The sequence below is a fragment of the Megascapheus bottae genome, chromosome 5 (genome assembly GCF_031878675.1).
Source record: "Megascapheus bottae isolate mThoBot1 chromosome 5, mThoBot2.hap1, whole genome shotgun sequence".
Lineage (NCBI taxonomy): Eukaryota > Metazoa > Chordata > Mammalia > Rodentia > Geomyidae > Megascapheus > Megascapheus bottae.
This window is the reverse complement of record NC_143513.1, coordinates 11,319,399-11,338,154: the sequence shown is the minus strand read 5'-3', so window position 1 is coordinate 11,338,154 and position 18,756 is coordinate 11,319,399. Positions and strand designations below refer to the sequence as shown.

Below are 18,756 nucleotides of genomic sequence, written 5' to 3'. Positions count from 1 at the left end.
TCATACTTCGTAAGTGTTTGCATCTGGGTACCTGTGCGTATTCACATGCATTCAGCCTACATTCCTGGAACTCCTCTGCACGGGCACAGGATTGTGGGGGAACTCAGGCCATTCTTTCCTCCCCAGGGGCACTCAGTGAGGTTTAGGGACTATAGAAACACTTATCTGCACATTATAGTTGGTACCAAGACAAAAGGGGTTAGGGACACTGGTGGGGCCTCCCAAGAGAGCAGCCTGCTTGCCTTGTTGCTCAAGGGCTCAGTGATAGCCTGGCTCATATTGTCTTCAGACCTACACAAATCTGGCACTTGTACTTTTTTTAGCTGAAAAAATCACTAATAAACCATCACCCAGGCCAAGGAAAAGCATTAGCAGGACCCCAGAAGAGCTGGCCATGGCCAGTAAGTGAAGATGATAGAATATTGCTGGGTTATATGATATGTGAGAGTTGTATCTTGGGATTTTATTGTTTGTGGGATTTTTTTTACTGTGGAGGTTACTGTATGTGGGGATTGTATTGTGTGGGGGTCAGTTGCATGTGTGAATTATTGTGTGGGGTGGGGTGATTTTTTCTTTTTTTTATTGTAATTAATAAAAGGGTTACATGATATTTGCCAGATAGAAGGTGCATTAATTCACATACATTGTTATCTTTTCACATGTCTTGGTACCCATTACCATTCCCCCCCCACTTTCTTTTCTGTGTGGGGTGATTTTATAAAAGTTTTGTTGTGTAGAGATTGTTTTGTGTGGGGGCTATGTGGATATTGAGTTGTGAGGATTTTTTTGTGTTGTGGGGAATTGTTTTATGGGGTTGCATAGTAAGTGGGTTGTGCCATGTTTGAGTTATTGCATGTAGGGAATGCTCTATTGGGGTTGTGTTGTATGAGGGTGTGTTATGTTGTCTTTATGAGTTGTATTACATGTATGTATTATATGTATGTTGGATTGTGTGGAGGGAGTGTAAAGAAGTTGTGTTTTATGAAGAGATTGTGTTACGTAAAGGAGTAGTGTGTGGAGTTGTATTGTGGAGGTTGATGTATATGGAACGAATTTTGTTGTGTATGGGGTTTTGTTGTATTAGGATATATTGTGTGGAATTGTGTGGAGTTGTGTTGTATGGGGGAAGTATATGTAGAGGATGTAGTTGTATTGTGGGAATTGCATATAGGGTTGGAGGTGGGTTATATTTGTGTTGTGTGGTTATGGAGTGTGTGTGTGTGTGTGTGTGTGTGTGTGTGTGTGTGTGATGTGGTGTATGGTTGGGTTGGTTGTATGGTAGGAAGGAACTGGCTTGGTGGGCCATTGCCTGGCTTTATTGGATCAAGTGCTCTTCTGAGGCCTGGACAGACACAAGAATGGGGGACAGGGCTTGGATGGACAACAGATGTGGAGATGGTCTTCCCTCCACTGGGGGCCTTGTGCTCTGAGTGCTGCTCTAGCCCTCCTACTTCACACCCTTGCTGTCCCAAGGCCTCTCACATGATGTTCAACCACACAGCAAGGGCCTGAGAGGATAATATTGTATCTAGGAAGAGGGTACAGTGCCCCTAAAAAGCAAAGGCTTGTGCCAGTGAGCAGGACCATTGAACTCATCTGCTGTGGGATAGAGGGTGAAGCTGAGGCTCAGAGATGGAGAGGTGCTAGTTCAGAGTTAGACCAGAACCATGGTAGAGCTGAGATTGGTGGGTGGTACTCTCATGGCACAGCATATGGGAGCCAGCAGTGGGGGCCAGAGTAGGCAGGAGGGCTGAGAGCTGAGTTTGGAACAGCTGATTGTGGACTTCTTCTAGGCTCTGTTTGTGAAGCACAGATACTAAGCCTCTCACTTTGTTGAGTGATGTCATTTGCTGATACTGGGCCAGTAGGCACAGACCTCAGTGTCAGTTTCCATTGACCACAGTTACTACCTTTATTTTACAGTGGTTGATGGGTCACGGTGTTCCTGCCCAGGCCGTGTATGCCAGGCTATCTTGAGGCTTTATCTTCCCTTTTGACTAAAATTCCAGCATATCAGAAATAGTCCAGCTTTAGAGAAAGGAGGGTAGGCAGGCAGGCCTCTTTATTGTTTCTGGAAATATCAGGATGCTCTGCCAGACAGAGAAGGTACAAATGGTATGCACCTGAGACTGGTGAGCTCTGGAGCCCTGTCCTTTGTCTCCTGCTTGGTTCTGCAGATTGGTGAGGGGTATGGTTGTGAGAGGATTGTGGAGGGGGATGGCACCCTTGGGGGAAACTATGCAGAAATAAATACTATTTGGCAGTGTTGGTGTTTTTTCTTAGTGACTGGCCTCATTAAATCTCAGCCCATCAGGCCACTCAGCCTGCTACACAAAATCAGGCAGCAGGACTGGTGTTTTTCCACTAGAGCTAGAGACATTTGACTCACTCCCAAGAGAGCCTAGGCCAAGGTGGGAGGGTGCTTGAAGAGCCAATGTGAATTGGAGATTCAGAGGTGCCACCCTCAGAGCCCACCTCCCTTCTAAAATGCTGGAGATCAAGACCATGAGGAGTAGGGGCACTTAGCCTCCATCCCTCTGGATTTTGGGGTCAAACAAGGCTTAGAGCCCAGGCCATGAAGCCCCAGGCCACAAAGCCCCAGGCCCCATCTTCCTGCTCCTCCTTCCAGTGACTCCATCTGGTCAGCAAGCAAACAGAATGGAGAGGATCATAGCCTCTTCATATCTACAAGCTTTCACAGAACTTTTATAGACTCTTGGGCATGTCCAAGTTGATGCCAGGCAGTGTTGAGGCTCTTGGGGTAGAAATATCTCTGTTTTTAAATATTTGGGCAAGTATAGGATGAATAATTTCCCCATCCAACTCTCTAGACAAATGCCTTCACCCTGCACTTCTGAGAGGAACTGGACTCTTGAAGACACTTCTGGTGAAAGAGCCTGGCCAGCTGCCAGATTCCCAGTGGGAGTATGGTAGTCATGTGTCTGCATTGCTGAGATTGCATGAAGGTTGCCTCTGAGTAAAGATCGAGTCCAGGTGATACAGGCAGACATAAGTGACTCCTTCCTGTGTTGTCCCTGCAAGACTAGCACTTGGGCACATACATTCAGCTGAACAACTCCAAGCAGGCTAAACACTAGAGTTTGAGGGTAAACTTTGTCAAGGGAATGAAGGCCAGGTAGGAGCTGGAACTGTGAACGCCTGTGAACGAGGAGTTAATTCTAGGGCTCTTGACTGCCTAGATTCTGCACTTTCCCATTCCCACTGTGTTGTCTGGAAAACCATGTCTTAAAATGCCATGTCTCAGATGGAGAAGGCCGGAGGGCAGCAGGGAAGTTTGGAGAAGGTACTAAACAGGTAGACAGAATAGGGATTGACTGTGTAGACGTAGTAGGTTTAGAGGATCATAGACAGAGTCTGTAGAGTTGAAAATGGCTTGCACCAGGAGCAAGATGTCTTGCTTGTATTTGCATGGTGCGAGCAAGGCAAGTCCAAGGTCAAAGGGACATTGGCTCTCAAAACCAAGTGCCTAGACCTATATCTAGTGTATACAGGCCTTGGGTTTGATCCTCAGCATAGCATGAAACAAAATCAAGATCCTGGGACACTGGATGTGCTATGTGGTGGGAGGCAACCTGTCCTGAACCCACATGGTGAGCCAGTGCCCTGGAGATGAGGACCAGACTCAGGAAGATGAGTATGAGCCTCAGGATGTGCAATCAACAGGATGCAACATCCCTCGAAGGAGAGTAGGGAATGGCACCAGAGTGATGCAGGCAACAGAGTCCATGCTTCGGGTCCTAAATCCAGAGATAAAGGTTCAGGCCTCTCTTCTCTGTCTAACAAGCTCTGCTGTTCAGGCTTGTCCTTGGTGCGGCCTCTCCTGAAACCCAGAACAGTATTTTGTCAGTGTTATTTTTTTAGGTAGTGGTGATCTGGACCAGTGCTCTGACAACTTGGGCTCTCTTGTTTGGTGATGCTGAGGTCACCATTTCCTGCAAGGAGCACCATGGGTTTCCTAAGGCTAGAACAGCAGTAGATGGTGGCTGCATTGTATTCCTATGCACTGAATGTATGCTGCCTTCCTATGCCCTGAGTGTTTGCTGCTTGGTTATGTTCCTGTGTGTAGAATGCTTATTGTTAGGCTGTCTCTCTGCACACTGAGAACTTACTGCTGTACTGTTCCCCCGAATGCTGAGTGTGGTGAGTACTGGCTGCTGGGACATGTTTCTACACACTGCATGATGCTTGGTTTTGTTCCTGGGCACTGAGTACCTGCTGCTGCTGGGCTATGTTTCTGGTACTGTCTGCTACAAGGTTATGTTCCCATGTGCTGAGTGCTGATGCTGAGTTATATTCCTGTGCTGAGTACCTGCTGCTAGGTTGTGTTCCTGGTACTGAGTATTGACTGCTGGGTTATATTCCGGTGTAATGAATGCTTGCTGCTGGGTTATGTCCCTGTGTGATGGGTGCTTGCTGCTGGGTTATTCTCCCAAATGTTAGCTTTTGGATTTTGTCCCTGCTGGGCTCACTGCAGCTACAGGGCTAGTAGCAACCCCCGGCTCTGTGGCTCAGCCCTCATGTGGGGAAGGGTGGAGCTGAGGTTGTCATAGACAATAATATTGGGAACAAGCACTAAGCCCCTGGCAGGTGCTACTCATGATAAGGTGCCCGTGCTATGAACATTGTCATGTCTGGGCCAAGCATAAGCACCAGGCCCCTGGCAGATACTATCTGTGTAAGGTGCCAGTGTTATGAGCTATGGCATGTCAGGGCAGTTTTTGCATAGGAAGAATGAGGGGCTGCTGTTTGCTGTCACCCTCATTTTAAAGTGAAGGCTCACGACATCCAGGTCGCAGGTCCCTGGCCCTGCATCCTGGCACTGGGCAGTTTTTGCCTAACATGGTAGCTTTATCCTGGTCTCTTGGTTTTCCTCTGCCCCAGGGCTGAGAGACAAATCTTGGTATTCTCTGCCATCTGTACCTTAGTGTGAAGCTCAGGCATATTGGTTGCTGAGAACTGGGAATTGTCTGTTTGCATGTGCTGCTCAGTGGGGTTCCCACTAGGCCCTTTTCTGGTTAGGAAGCCATCCATTGAAGTGGCTTCTATAGGAACTTTAGAGCCCAGGACAAGGCATGAAGCTCAGCTCCAAGAGCCTGGAGATACCAAATGGAAAGAAATGGCTGTATTTGGCTGTTGCTCTTTCTCCCTCATTCTCCACACACCAGGAACCTCTTTGTCACATTTTTTATTGCATGAGGTTCGGTCCCTTTGATGTTACTGTCTGTCCATCCTACCTGAACCTCTTTCCTGGGCTGTGCCCATTGCTCTTTATTGGTCTTTTCTGACCCTTTCTCCCTACCATCCCAGAGGCCTATGGATTCCCTGATCCTCCTTACCTTCTCTGGGAAATCTGTCCACCCTCCACCCCTCTCCTGCCATTTCACCCCTCCTTTCCCGGGAATCTGAGGGTCTCAAGCTTAGTGAGTCAGAGGCTAGCTATCCCATAGCCTCATTCTCCAAATTTCTTACCTGTGAGGGGTGTCCTCCCCTCATCCCAACCTCTTGTCTAAGAATCTGGTCTGTCAGACTTGGCACCATGGCCTTATCTCTTGTTGTTTGTCTCTAGGGCCACGGTGTCTGGGGATAGCCAAAGCTGGGACAGGGAAGAACTTCACATCTGCCTGAGGTGGCAGCTGCTCCATAGCAAGCCTAGTGTCTCTCCTGGTCTCTGTCAGCACACGGCCCTTTCTGATCATACTTTTGGCCTTGCCAACCACTGAGGCCCCTTGATTCCAGTGGGCTGTTTTCTGAGCCTTCATCTCCTTCAGTCTCTTTAACCCCAGTCCTTCTGAAGTCTGTTTCTTGGCCTAGGTCTGCAGAGGGTCTTCATCACCAGGCCATGCTCCTCTTGGATCCCCTGTGCTACAAGTGACTTCTGTGAATCAGGAGAGAGGGGAGCCCTTAGAAGCACAGGGCTGCATGGCTGGGCTCTTTCCCAGGAGAACAGCACATTTTTAAAATTCTCTTCAGGTTGCTACAGCCTTCAGATGCCCAGAGGACACGCTGCCTTGCCCTGGCCATCGCAGACATCCTGTGGCGGGCTGGGGGCCACCAGCGAGCCGTGGTCACATTGTGAGTGGATTCAAGGGCTGCCCAGCCTGTTCTGGTACAGCTGTGTGGATACCCCAGCTTCAGTGGGAGGATTCAAGCATTCTGCCTTGAGTAAAGGGCTGGGGGAGCCCCCAGGGCTCCTCTCTGAGGAAGCCAGTGACCCCCACAGTGGTTGCCCTGTGTATGTCCCCAATCCTGAGGCCCTGCAAAACAGTCCCTAAACCTGGCCCTGTGTGTACTACCATTCCCATTCCCTGGTGAGGGATACCCTGGAGCCCCCTGTTTCTTGGAGGAAGAGTCAGATGTGGAGCCCAGGCCTGGACTCTCTGACCCTGATCTTGTCCTGACCCTGTCCTGCCCTCTGCAGTCCACAGGAATGAGTTCTCTGTCCTTCAGCCTGGCCTCAGAGTACATAATCACTGTGTCCCAGCTGGGAAGCTAAGTTTTCATATAGGAGGTGTCTTGGGATCCATAGAACAGGTACTTGGTTAGGGAATGTAGCATAGCACTTAAGAGAAGGGACTCCCAGAGGCAGACTCACAGAGCTGTTGTTGACTGACTCTGTAACCTTGGGCACTTTGCCATGACCTACCTGTGTGCCTCATCTGTTTACTTGTTAGAAGGGAATGATAGACATGAATATATTATTGGGGTAATTATGAGAACTAAGTAAATCAGTATAAGTAAATGATATATAATATGTATAATGTTATTAGTTTGAGATATTTATCAGTATAGATAGATGATAAATAATAAATATGGAGTTCCTAGGACAGTACGTTATCACTGTCACTGCTACAATCTTTCTTGTTACTGCTACCTGTCTTCACAGTCTTCTATTGTTACTACCTGTTTGCATAGTCACTCCTATTGTAACTGCTTACTTGTTTGCACAGTCCCTCTCTCCTGTTGTTCCTACTACCTGTCTGCACAGTCTTTCCTGTTGTTGCTATGACCTGTCTACACAGTTGCCCAGTTGTTACTGCATGGCTCCTGTCTGCATAGTCATTCCTATTGTTACTGTTCATCTGTCTCTGGTACTCAGGCCCAGGTAGCTTGTGAACCTTGACCTTTAGGAGGGATGTGATATCACTCTCCCCTTGTGGAGATTAAGAAACAGAAGCACAGAGAAGGGAAGTTTACAGATCCCTGGCCTCACAGCTGCTGCTGGCATAGTGGCTTGTACTGGAATCCTGTGCTGAGTTGGTGCTGCATGGGGCTGGTTACTCAGTGTGGTTGCTTGACAGTCCCAGTGGAGAGGCATCAGAGAGGCCAGGGCAGAATTTCCTGCCCAGGGGCAGCAGTGGGCCAGCCGCCACCGCCCTTGTATTCCTGTCGTGGGTGCCAGGCAGACTTTTTCCTGTCAGGCGTGGGCTTGTTACTTCAAGCTCACGCTCTGTCTCTTTTTCCACTCATTTTTTTTTCTTTTCCAGCTGGTAATGTCTCTGGGCCAGGCTATTGGGTGAGTTCAAAGCAGGGAAAAGGAGAAGTCTGGCCAGTTCTGTCCATAGGAGACACCTTCTCATTTGTCCTTGCATAATGACACAGCCAGACACAGTCACAGTGGCTTCCCAGGCTGGAGGCCTGTCAGGTGGGAGCCTTGTAGGTGGGAGGCCTGTGTCCCTCTTAACCACGACTTACATACCTTCTTTTCCTTTTTAGGACTTCAGGAGCACAGCAGTTCAGTCCAATGGGGAAATACAAAGCAGATGGAGTCTTAGAAACAGTATGACTTTCTGGAAATTATCTCTCAACCTTGGCTTTGTGTGGGGAATGTCTTCTTTCCTGTCTAGCAGAGGCTGGGATGCCTCCATACAGTGCAGCCCAGGCTCACACACCTATGAGGGATTGGGATGGACAGGGGTGGTGGCTGTGAGGACAGATTCCAGCTGTGTCCCCATGGCCTCAGTGGCCCCCTGGGTGCACCTCTCTCATCCTGCACCTGCACATAGTACATTGGTTGGGTCTGGCTTTCTTGCCCTCTTCTTTTGGGTTCTTTTAGGATGGTGGAGTGGATGGCTCTGGGAAGGAATGAAGTTAGCAGTGGGGAAGGGCAGGGAGTGAGGCGCTCCAGCCACAAGGCTAGATCCAAGTTGGAGCAAGGTGAGGCGAGAACAAGCTCACCTTTCTGTTTTGTAAATATCAGCTCAGTGAATAAATCTTAAAACTTGGCACTTCTTCACTGAGAATTTTTACTTCAACTAGTTGGTTTCATTTGACCTCACTGGGACATAGGTAACCGTGGGCACTCATGCAGGGCTTTACTCTGGTGGATATTTTCTTTACCTGACATGCTAGAGGCGGCCACGGGGAGGCCTACAACTGCTGCTTCTCTTGGATTCAGGACCAGCCCAGGCTCTTTTAGCTCTGTTTCCCCTTCTCAGGAAGGTCATTGGGTCCTAGTCTCAAGATGTGGGAGTCCTGGGACTTGAGGGGAAGTCAGGGCAGCTTGGGGCTAACTGGCCTGGAGCCACAGCTGCTTAGGTGTGGTGGTACCAGCTCTATAGGAAGCCAGTCTTCCCAGTGACAGTACTTGAGAGCTTTGTATTTTTAAGTCTGGGACTTGGGGATGGACTCTGGATAAGGCTAACAGTTTATCCTGTGTGTCTTTTTTCAGCTTATGCTCTATAGTTTGACCTGCTATGAAGATCTGGTGACTTTTCTTCAACACAGCGTTCAGCAGGTATGAGCAACTGTATTTTCATGATGTCCTTAAGCCTCTGACTCCCTTGTGGAAGAGGAACTTGTGACCTGATCTTCTAGGACCAGGCTGGGCCCTGATGCTTGGGCCAAAAACAGTGGTGCTGTGTTGGCTAGAGAAATGTGGACAGGTTTACAGCACCTAGCCTGTGCAGCAGGCTTGCCAGGAGCAGCCCCAAGTAGAGGCTATGAGAGCCTGCCTAGAAAGGGAACAGGGCCTGAGAAGGGGAGTGAGGCCTGGGAAGGGAGTCAGACTTGGGAAGGAAGCAAGACCTAGGAAGAGAACAGGGCCTGGGAAGGGAAAGAGCATAAGACAAGGCCACAGGGCTTCTTGTCTGTCTGAGAACAGGTTCAACTCCATATCAGGTAAAGAAGTTCCTGGGTAGGGTAGAGGACACGTGGTTGTCTATGGGATCCTGTGTGGCACAACAGCTTGCCGTGTCCTGGGGAAGGCAGGCTGGCCCAAGCAGGGACCCTGTAGGAGCTCAGTTTACCCAAGGAGTACACATAGCCACCACTGGCTGAGATACCGGCACTAGATGAGCTCAGGGTAGAATCTTCTGTGGAGCCTGTTGTCCTGTATTGTATCCAGGTTATACCACTGACTAACTCTACACCCTCGGGTAGCATCCTGAGCCCCTCTGTACCTCAGTCTCCTCATCTGTCAGACATGGGTGGTAACAGCTGGGCCTGCTATGGGATAGCATCCAAGGGCCAGAGCACCTCATTAGTGTAGTGTCCTTGTTACTGTCCACATCTGTTGATGCTATGATGGTCCCAGTCCCAGGGCTGGTTGTAGATATGTGAAAACAAGTCACTGTGGAGAGCGAACAGGCCAAGGCCAGAAGACTCCATTCTCCAAGACCACCCCAATTACAGTCCAGGAAAATGAAATCCCAACCTCCAAGACCCCTAACTGTAGTCCAGGGACAGTAGACCTTGATCTCAGATACCCTGACTACAATCCATGACAGGAGACCCTGATCTCTGAGACCCCTCAACTAAATTCTAGGGACAAGAGACTCCCAACTACAGTCCAGGGACAGAAGACCTAATCTCAGATACCTCTGACTTTTGTCCAGGGAAAGGAGACCCTGACCTCTGAGAACCCCAACTATAGTCTAGGGAAAAAGATCCTGACCTCTGAGACCCCAAGTTATAATCAGGGACTAGAGACCCTCATATACCCCTCAGATACCCTTGACTACAGTTCAGGGACAGAAGATTGTGACCTCAGAAATGGCCAACTACAGTCTAGGGACAGGAGACCCTGACCTCTGACATCCCTGACTGTAGTCCAGGAACAGGGACAATGACCTCTGCCTGGTTTTAGATACTCCTAACTACAGTCCAGGGACAGGAGACCCTGATCTCCAAGACCCTTGACTGCAGTCCATGGACAGGAGATTCCGATTTCTAAGACCCCCCAACTACAAGCCTCATAGTCCTGATATCTACTATGTAGACCATCTCCAGCCTCCTTCTGCCTCCACTCAGTTCTCTGGCTGTGAGATCTGATCTGTGTGTGTGTGTGTGTGTGTGTGTGTGTGTGTGTGTGTGTGTGTGTGTGTGTGTGTGTGTGAGAGAGAGAGAGAGAGAGAGAGAGAGAGAGAGAGAGAGAGGGAGGGAGGGGGGGGGAGGAAAGGAGAGAGAGGGAGAGCGAGAGACAACAGGGACACCTGACTGAGCTGGGAGACTTTGCTGATGGCTCTCTTCAGCACCTCAGAGGTCTGGGCCCAGCTTGGAATATAGCTGGTCTGCTAGCACCAGATTTCCTTAGCAGGAAGAGGGCTTCCCTTGCAGCAGGGATCCAGATATGGGGTCTACATGAAGTCATTTGACCCTACTGCCAAGACCTCCCATAAGAACCTAAATGCTGCAGGTGATCACAGCTCTCAGAGGTGCTGGGAACCTGTTAAACCAGTGTTACAAGGCTGTGTCAGCATCCCCAGGACTGTCCCCAGCCTGACCACTCAGCATTTGAGTAGCCTCGATGGAGGGTGGGATGTGCATGGAGCCATCCAGCCAGAAGAGAAGTGACAGATGAGCTTAATGTGATAGAAGGGACCCTGGATGAGTACTCAGTAAGCAGGCCCTGGCTCTGTAGACTGGTCACTGCCAGTCCTTAGCACAGGCCTCCAGGTAGGGTTTTACCTGTGTATCTGGCCCAGAAAGGAGTTAAGAGGTTAGGTGCTAGAGGCAGGCCTCTCCTTCATGAGGCTGCTGCACCGGGCACGCTTCTCCCTGGCCAGGCCTTTGGTGCACTGGGCCAGCTAGTCCCTGGCCCTCGTCCCTCTGGATAGCCATGCTCCCTGCAGCTTAGTTTATGTTTTTGCTGGACACAGCTGAGCTGTCTCAGCACTGGGCTCACCAAGTCCATTTTTATGGGTTGGCCTAGGAGGGACTCCCCTTGCCAGGCCTGTCTCTGCCCAAAACAAATAGGCTCCTTGCTTGCATTTCATTACCATCCACCCCCAGAGAGATGTCTGATGACCCCACAGGGTAGTTTGGGTGCTCCACCTTGCCTCCCATTGGAGCCCCACAGTGGGCCCAGGCCTCTCTAGGGCCATAGTGCTGTGTACAGAGAAAGGCCCCTTCTTTCCAAGTGGCACCAGAAATTGTTCTGACCCCAGCCGTGGTTTCTGGCTCCGCCTTTTGCCAGGTTTGCCTCTTAAGCCAGCCTGTTACCCTGTGGCCTCCCACATCTTGGCAGCTTGATTTTGATGAGATAGTATTAATAGATGTTTTTAGAAGCAAGATGAAATACTGGTACCAGTCAGTTGTGTTCTGGTGGGAAGGAGGCCAGACAGGCCAGAGTGCTGACTCCCATTGGGATGGTCCAAGGACTGGGGTGACAGTACCAGCCCCACAGCCCCTACTTATACAGGCTCCTCGGCCTACTGTGTCATTGCCACCCTCGGGTCTGGCTGTTACATAGCCAGAGTCTTAGGGAAGATCTTCTTGGCATTGAATTTTTCACTCGGTAGGTCTTGTTATTTTATGACTGATTAACTGACTCATATTACTGGATGAAATAGTGATTATATTTCAAGAAAGATAATTTGTCAAAAGCTTGAGCTACAACAATTGCCAAACTGGAATAAAATATTTGGTTCTGAGTTACCTGGCAGCTAATGCAAAAATGGAAATATGATAATCTGTATAATTTTGATTGACTGTTGTAAGAGAAAAGGACCTTTTCCCTACTTCAGTATTTTAAATATATTTCATACTGACATACAGCTATAGGACAGGTATTGTAAGAGGTGACAAGAAGTGACTTTCCAGGGAATATCGTTTGTCATATGTGATTGTGACTTCTGGACTTGCTGAACAGTTGGGTAATGCAGGGCTAGTATCGTACTAATGACAGGATTGGGCCATGCCTGAATCACCCTCCCTCCCTCCCTTCTTCCTCTGCCTATAATCTGAGCTTCTCAGGAGCCAGAGATCTGAGAATTAAAGGTTAAAGCCAGCCTGACAGGAAAGACTCTTTTATCTCCAAGTAATCAGCCAAAAAAAAAAAAAAAAAAAAAAAAAAGCCAGAATTGTAACTGCAGCTCAAGTGGTAGAGTACTAGCCTCAAGCAAACTCAGCAAAAACCCCAAAACAAACCTCAGGGATAGCACTCAGGCCTTGGCACACATATACACAAAACCCCACAAACACAAACAAAACAAAACAAAAATCAATGATGAGCAAAATATCAAAACTTGGATGTTTTAAAAGCATAAAAGTTTATCCCCAAAGCCACATTCTGATGGCTTACCTCCCTCCCCTCTCTGCCTCTCTCCCTGCTGCTCTGAGAACAATGCCATGCCACACGAGGAGCTGGCATTGGGGTGGCCCCAGCCTCCTGTGCAGTAACCTCAGACAGGTCACCTTGTCTCTGGGCCTCAGTGTCTAACTTACAAGAGGGTAGTGAACAGTGCTTACCCCAGGCTTGGGGGAGTGAATGTGGCTGTGGCCACAAGACTCTTGCCCCCTAATGGAGCCCTTCATTATTCTTCTGGGCTTCAGGGTCTCGAGGTCATGGGTGGCCTTTATGGTTGGCTGTGTGTCACTCGTGCCCTGTCCCCATTGAGCATGGGGTAAGCACGGTCATTTATAGAGGCTGGGCTATCACTGACTTTTAGAGGGGCTGGCTGACGAGATCCACATGACTTGTCTGTCCATACCACCAGCAGGGTTAGGCTGGAAGTCATAGGCCTGGAGCAGCTTTATGGCTGGTGTAACTGCGAGGGGCCAGGTGGAGAAGTGTGCCTGTGTCCTTATCCTCTCTCTCCCACAGTTTGAAGCAGGCCCGTATGGCTGCATCTTGCTCACCCTGTCTGCCATCCTGTCCAGGTCCCCGAAGCTGTGAGTATCTCTCCATCCTCTGTGGGGTGGGGTGGGGACACTGGGGCTGGGTTTTCCCTGCTGCTCCAGTCAGGCCGGTGCCCATCACATAGTGAGCTTAGTGTCTGTGGGGCCGACACGTTGTTGTACACACCTGCCAGGTCACCTCCTTGCCTCCCTCGCAGAGTTTGCATGGGACTTGAGCACTCACACTTGGGGCTGCTAAATGTGTAGGGGATGGGCAGTGGAGGCTGAGCACCAAGGGGTGATTAAGAGACCCGACCCTAAGGAATAGGAAAGGGGTTCTCGCTATGTGTTAGCCATGGCAAGCTCCAACTGATGCCAAGGATCAGTGTCTGAGAAGGTAAGTACGTGAGTACCAGGGGCTTGGTCATCAGGGAGGGGTGCTGGCTGGGTCCCACCTGGGCAGTCCCTGTAGGTTATCAGGAGTTGAGCTCCATGCAGCATGCTGTACGGGAGCAGTCCATTGCTCTTGTTACCTTGGCACTCTGTTACCAGGGACATAGAGACAAGTGGCACTCTGTTACCAGGGACATAGAGACAAGTGGACAGTATTGCAAGGAGAAGCATTGATGATGGTCCTGCTCCAAGCAGAGGTGAACCCAAGGGCCAGAAGGCCTGGGAGAGTGATCTGACCTTTTTTTTTTTTTTTTCACTAGTCCTGGGCCTTGAATTCAGGGCCTGAGCACTCTCCTTGGGCTTTCTCAAGGCTAGTGCTCTACCACTAGAGCCACAGCACCACTGCCAGCTTTTTTCTATGTTTGTGGTGCTAGGCAAGCACTCTGCCACTAGGCTAAACTCCTGGCCCCTGATCTGACCTTGAGGGTCTGACAGGGAGGGCTTAGAAGCAGCTCTCAGCTGGATTCAGAGGAGGACATCTTGCATGACTCTGAGGTATGTAGGCAGGGAAGCTTGTTAGAGGAGATGCTTGCTTCTTCTGTGGCCAGTACTGTTCTCCTGGGCCTCTGTTGCAGGCAGGAGGGGACCACATGCTCTGCTCCTGTGTCGGCGTGCCTGCCTACCACTTGCTGACCCTGACCTTATCTAAAGGCTGTGTGATCGTGTTTCATCATGGCAGGACTAGGATATGGTTTGTTCTTGGCGTGGGCCTTTGTAGGCCTTCTCCAGGCTTGGCTTATTAGTCCCTGCATGGAGGGCTGGTAGGGGCCTCCAGCCTCATGGAGGGAAATTATGGTCTCTGGCCAGGCCTCAGCTTCCGTCCTCCCCATTCTATACAACTAGGCTGGATAGTGGCCAGTTCCTTCTCAGGCTTTGGCACCTGTGGGCAGTTGGTATGCAGAAGGCAGATAGACCTGCACAGCTTCTGCTAATGAACTTGGGGTCTTAGTTCTGCCAACACACATGTACACACATATAGATACAGACGATACAGAGACACAGTCAAGATACATGCACATATACAGATGTGGACATACAGGCACATATATGTACACATAGAGATATGAGAACACAGCCACACATGTATACACATGTATATACAGGCATGAGCACACAGGCAGACAAGGCACATATATACCCATGGACATAGACACACAGGTAAACACAGAGGCACACGTGTATACACATGGACACACAGGCAGAAACAGAGGCACACATGCACATAGGTATGGACACACAGGCAGACACAGAGGTACACATATACCCATGCAGATGTGGGTACACAGACAAAGGCATACATATACACATATAGATGTGAGCATACAGGCAGACCCATAAAGGCATATGTGTATATACATACCAATGTGGGCACATAGGCAGACACATATGTGCACATATGTATGCACAGATGTGGGCATACAGGCACACATGTACATAACTTACAGAAATGGGCACATAGGCAGACACAGAGGCATATGTATATACATACAGATGTGTACCCTTGAACCCCTTGCATGTACATCACTACTCACTTACCTGAGGACTCTGTACTGTCCACGAAGAGGACAGGCCTGGGGAGAAGGGAAGTACTTACTCTTCTGGAAGGTTCCATGCTAGACTAGCCTCAGGTATAAGTGGACTGCTTCCCTCTGCCTCTTCATGCCTTCTGGGATCCAGCTTCTGAAGTTACTCTGCAGGATTTTTTCACTCCTACTATCCTTAATAATGTGTGTAGGGATATTTGCTCTGTACTTGTAGAGTCTAGAGCTTGGGTCTGGCACCACCAGAACCAGACAGATGTGACATCTATTTCTGAAAGTCTGCTGTCTGGAGGGTGGAGACAGGTGCATGAGGATGGATTGGTGCAAACCTTCAGGGGAGGAGGGGGTACCTTCGTGGAAGAGGGGATGTTTAGCAGGGCCTTGAGGGAAGGGCAGAAGGGTTTGGACAAGAACAACATGGAGCAGACTACTACAGGGCTTAGTGCTTAGCCACCTGGAGTCTGGTCAGGGATGAAGGTATAGGTGGGAGGTAGCCTGGCTTTGAAGCTAGTTCCCTCTTCTCCACCCTGACAAGCTCCCTCTGCATCTCTGGCTCCCTGCCTGCCCTCTTTCTCCTGCCTGGAGACAGGGAACACTGCAGTATACAGCAGGGTCTCGTCCCTGTGGCTGCCCACATCAGGTCACAGCACAAGTGGCAGGGTGTACCTCCCTCCCAGCCTTCCTTTAGTACCCACTCTGCCCAAGTCCTTTTCAGGAACTCACATCTCCATTTCTTAAATCATGGAGGTCATGATTTATCCCAAGCTTTTGCTGTGACAGAAGTGGTTGAAATTGCAGGAATTGTGGCCTCTCCATCCTTATTTTCTTGTTTTTATTATTGTTATCATTGGTAAAAGGAAATGACATTCACTGAATGCTAGACACTTTGTATAGTTTGTCCCACTCTGTTCTCACAGTTACCTATAATAGATGGGGGCACCGATGTATCCATTTTGTCAGTGGAGCAGTCCATAAGTGACAGAACTTGGGTTTGAGCTTAGCACTCCCTGACTTAAGAGCCCAGGTTCTCAGCTGTATCACAGCTTCCCTGTCCACCATTGAGTGTCCCAAACAATCATCAGTGCCCACCTGTTATAGGGGTACATTAGAATAGAGGGCATGGGTCAGATGCAAGCTTAGACTGGACACAGGCAGAGCTGGCGTCCCTGTGGTCAGTGCATGAGGTGGCTGATTGGGTCCTCTTGGGCTCTCTTGCCTATGTGAGGCTTGATGTTTTAAAGATCAGAGTTTGCCAAGCAGTCTCGTTCCTATCTCAGGAGGGCCCCTCAGTTTCCTCTCCTTCAACCTCTCATTTTGTAAATGAAGACTCAGGCCAAGAGAGACACAGGGACTTCTAGCTCAGGAGCCCCCTGTGGCCTCAGCCTCTGTTCTCAGGAAGTTATATATCTGGAGCCCAGGGGTTCCCTGAAGGGCTACAGGGGCAGGGAAAGATGGGCAAAGTCACCACTGTCTGCATAATGGAAGCTCTGCCCCTGAGCTTTCTTCTAAAAGAGGATTTAGCCTACAATATTGGTACACAGAGCCTTTTCACAGCTCTAGAGGCTAGAAGTCCAAGATCCAAGTGCTGGCAAGGTTGGCTCCTTCCAGGTTCTCTGTCTGTCTTGGGCCTGCATTGGACGACACTGTCTAGAGAGTCTCATGTTGTCTTCCTTTGCTCACCCTCCCCTATTCTAGTGAGTCAAAATATTACACCAGCCAGACTGGATTAGGGCCCACCCTCACTTTCATTCAAATACCCTGTTAAAGGACATTGTGAAGCCCCGAGTGTTAAGACTTCTATATGTGAATTTGGGGAGGGCATGCTTCAGCCTGGTGTACCTCTCATCCTAAGACCCTTTTATTGTGGAATAGAGACCACACAGCAACTGCATAGCAGCCTGGACTTGGTCTGGAGCTGAGGGCCGACTAATGGTGAGGCAGAGTAGAGGCTGTGCTGCTCTGCCGAAGGACTCCTTGCACTCAGTCCCTCAAGAGCTCCCTAGGGAGGTCTGGGCATCTTGATTTGCCAAAGTTGTAAATCTCTTAAGTTATATGCCGCTCCTTGGCGTCTCCCAATTGCCTTGATGTGAAATACAGATGTTCCTTCTTTTTAAGATCCAAGCACACTTTAGAATTTCCCATCGTGTTTGCACCTAAGTATGCAATTACCATTTCCCCCCATTGTCCTTTCTGCCTGTCCCTCTGCTCCCAGCTGACGCAGGCTCCCGGGCCCACTGGGCGAACACGAGGCTGTGAACTCGTGAAGATCGGATGGCTTCTGAAAGCTTCAGATGGCTCTTGGCCAGCGATGCTTATCGGTCCCCCTAGGGCTCCTTTGAGGTTATTTTCTTCTCATCAGAAGATGCTTGTATATGCCCCGGAGAACGTTTCCATCAATTCTTCTGCCTCAGCTAGCGCCAGTCGAGCACTGCGCTCAGCCATGAGTCACCTCCGCTGGCTCCCTCCCAGGCCCACCAGGGCTGTCTCTGGTGGCCCAGCCCTACAGCGCCTGCCAGAGGACCCAAGCCTCTGTGGTTCTCGGCAGGCTGGGATGGTACTGTAGCCCATCTCATGATGGGCTACTAAACATTCCCCATTTGGCCTTGTCTATCAAAACCACAAGAAAGCATTTTCCCTCCATGCATTACAGAGCTCATGTTTCTAAAGCTGCCTGGGAAGAATACAGGTCAGGATGTGTGTTTTAGGTCTGTGACCCTACAGTGGACCTTAGATTTAAAGCACTAATTGGGACTAGCTTCCTTTATCATCCACCAAAAGGATCGTAAACTACTGCTGAACCCTTGTAACCTCTGGCCTGGTCATTGCCCAGTAGGCTATGGATATAGGAGGTGAACCTTGCCCCAGTGTCCATGATGTATGTATGTGGCCCTGCTCCAGCCAGGCCTGGAAACCAGGCTCCCTGGCCTCACCCATCCCAGTGCAAGATCTACTGTTGCATCTGTAAAGTCCAGGTCATAGTTCCTGGTGGATTGGAAATCTGGAGGTTGCCACTCCACTGGCCATAGCCTGCAGCTCCTCACTGTCTGCTGGCTAGCCAACTGTGGTGGTCAGCGTGAAGGGAGCTCAGCTAAGGGGAGCTGCATCCCAGTGGTAGACTTCTAAGCAGGGGGAGAGCCAGCACAAGGTTTTGAGACCCAGGAAGGGCTTCTTGCTCTTCTCATGCCTAGCTCTCCTAGATGACATGGGCCTGCCAATTAGTCCCCTGTGCCACTCAGCCCTAAAACCTTTTTCTTTGAGCTATGAGCCTCCAGAAAAGGGGCATTTCACCTTGTGCCACTTGAAGACTCATTCCAAGGATGAGTCTCAGTTGGGGCAGACACGGAACTAGTATCATTCACCTGGGAACTGAGGCCCCTTAGCAAATGAGCCCCTTCACTGAGCCTGGCTTTCTCTCAGGACCTGAGGGAATGATACCCGTTGGTATTGGGCAAAAGCCATACCCTATATTGTGTATACGTTTATTTGTTTATTTGAAACAGGAAAGGGAAAGGGAAAAACAAGATGATTGGGAGGGGTGGGGGGAAGGAGATGGAGACAAAAACATGAGAAGGGGTAGCAGTGAGTGAGAAGTAATGCACCTACTATCTGGCGAATATAACTGTAACCCCTCTATACATTGTAATTTTAAAAAAGCCATGCCATGGATGCAGCAACTGTTGCTCTA

The 18,756-nt window shown here is 49.6% G+C and overlaps 1 protein-coding gene across 2 annotated transcripts in view; it reads left to right on the top strand.

The window, feature by feature from the left end:
- Positions 1-18,756, top strand: part of Mindy4 (MINDY lysine 48 deubiquitinase 4) — an 80,636-nt gene that overhangs the window by 48,260 nt on the left and 13,620 nt on the right. For both annotated transcript variants that reach the window (XR_016535496.1, XM_090332690.1), the window contains exons 10-13: positions 5,992-6,093; positions 7,735-7,798; positions 8,690-8,755; positions 13,064-13,131. Coding sequence is in view for 1 of the 2 variants with exons in the window: in XM_090332690.1 (XP_090188816.1) it covers positions 5,992-6,093; positions 7,735-7,798; positions 8,690-8,755; positions 13,064-13,131 (300 nt within the window). In the remaining variant the exon portion in view is untranslated. The remainder of the gene's footprint in view (positions 1-5,991; positions 6,094-7,734; positions 7,799-8,689; positions 8,756-13,063; positions 13,132-18,756) is intronic.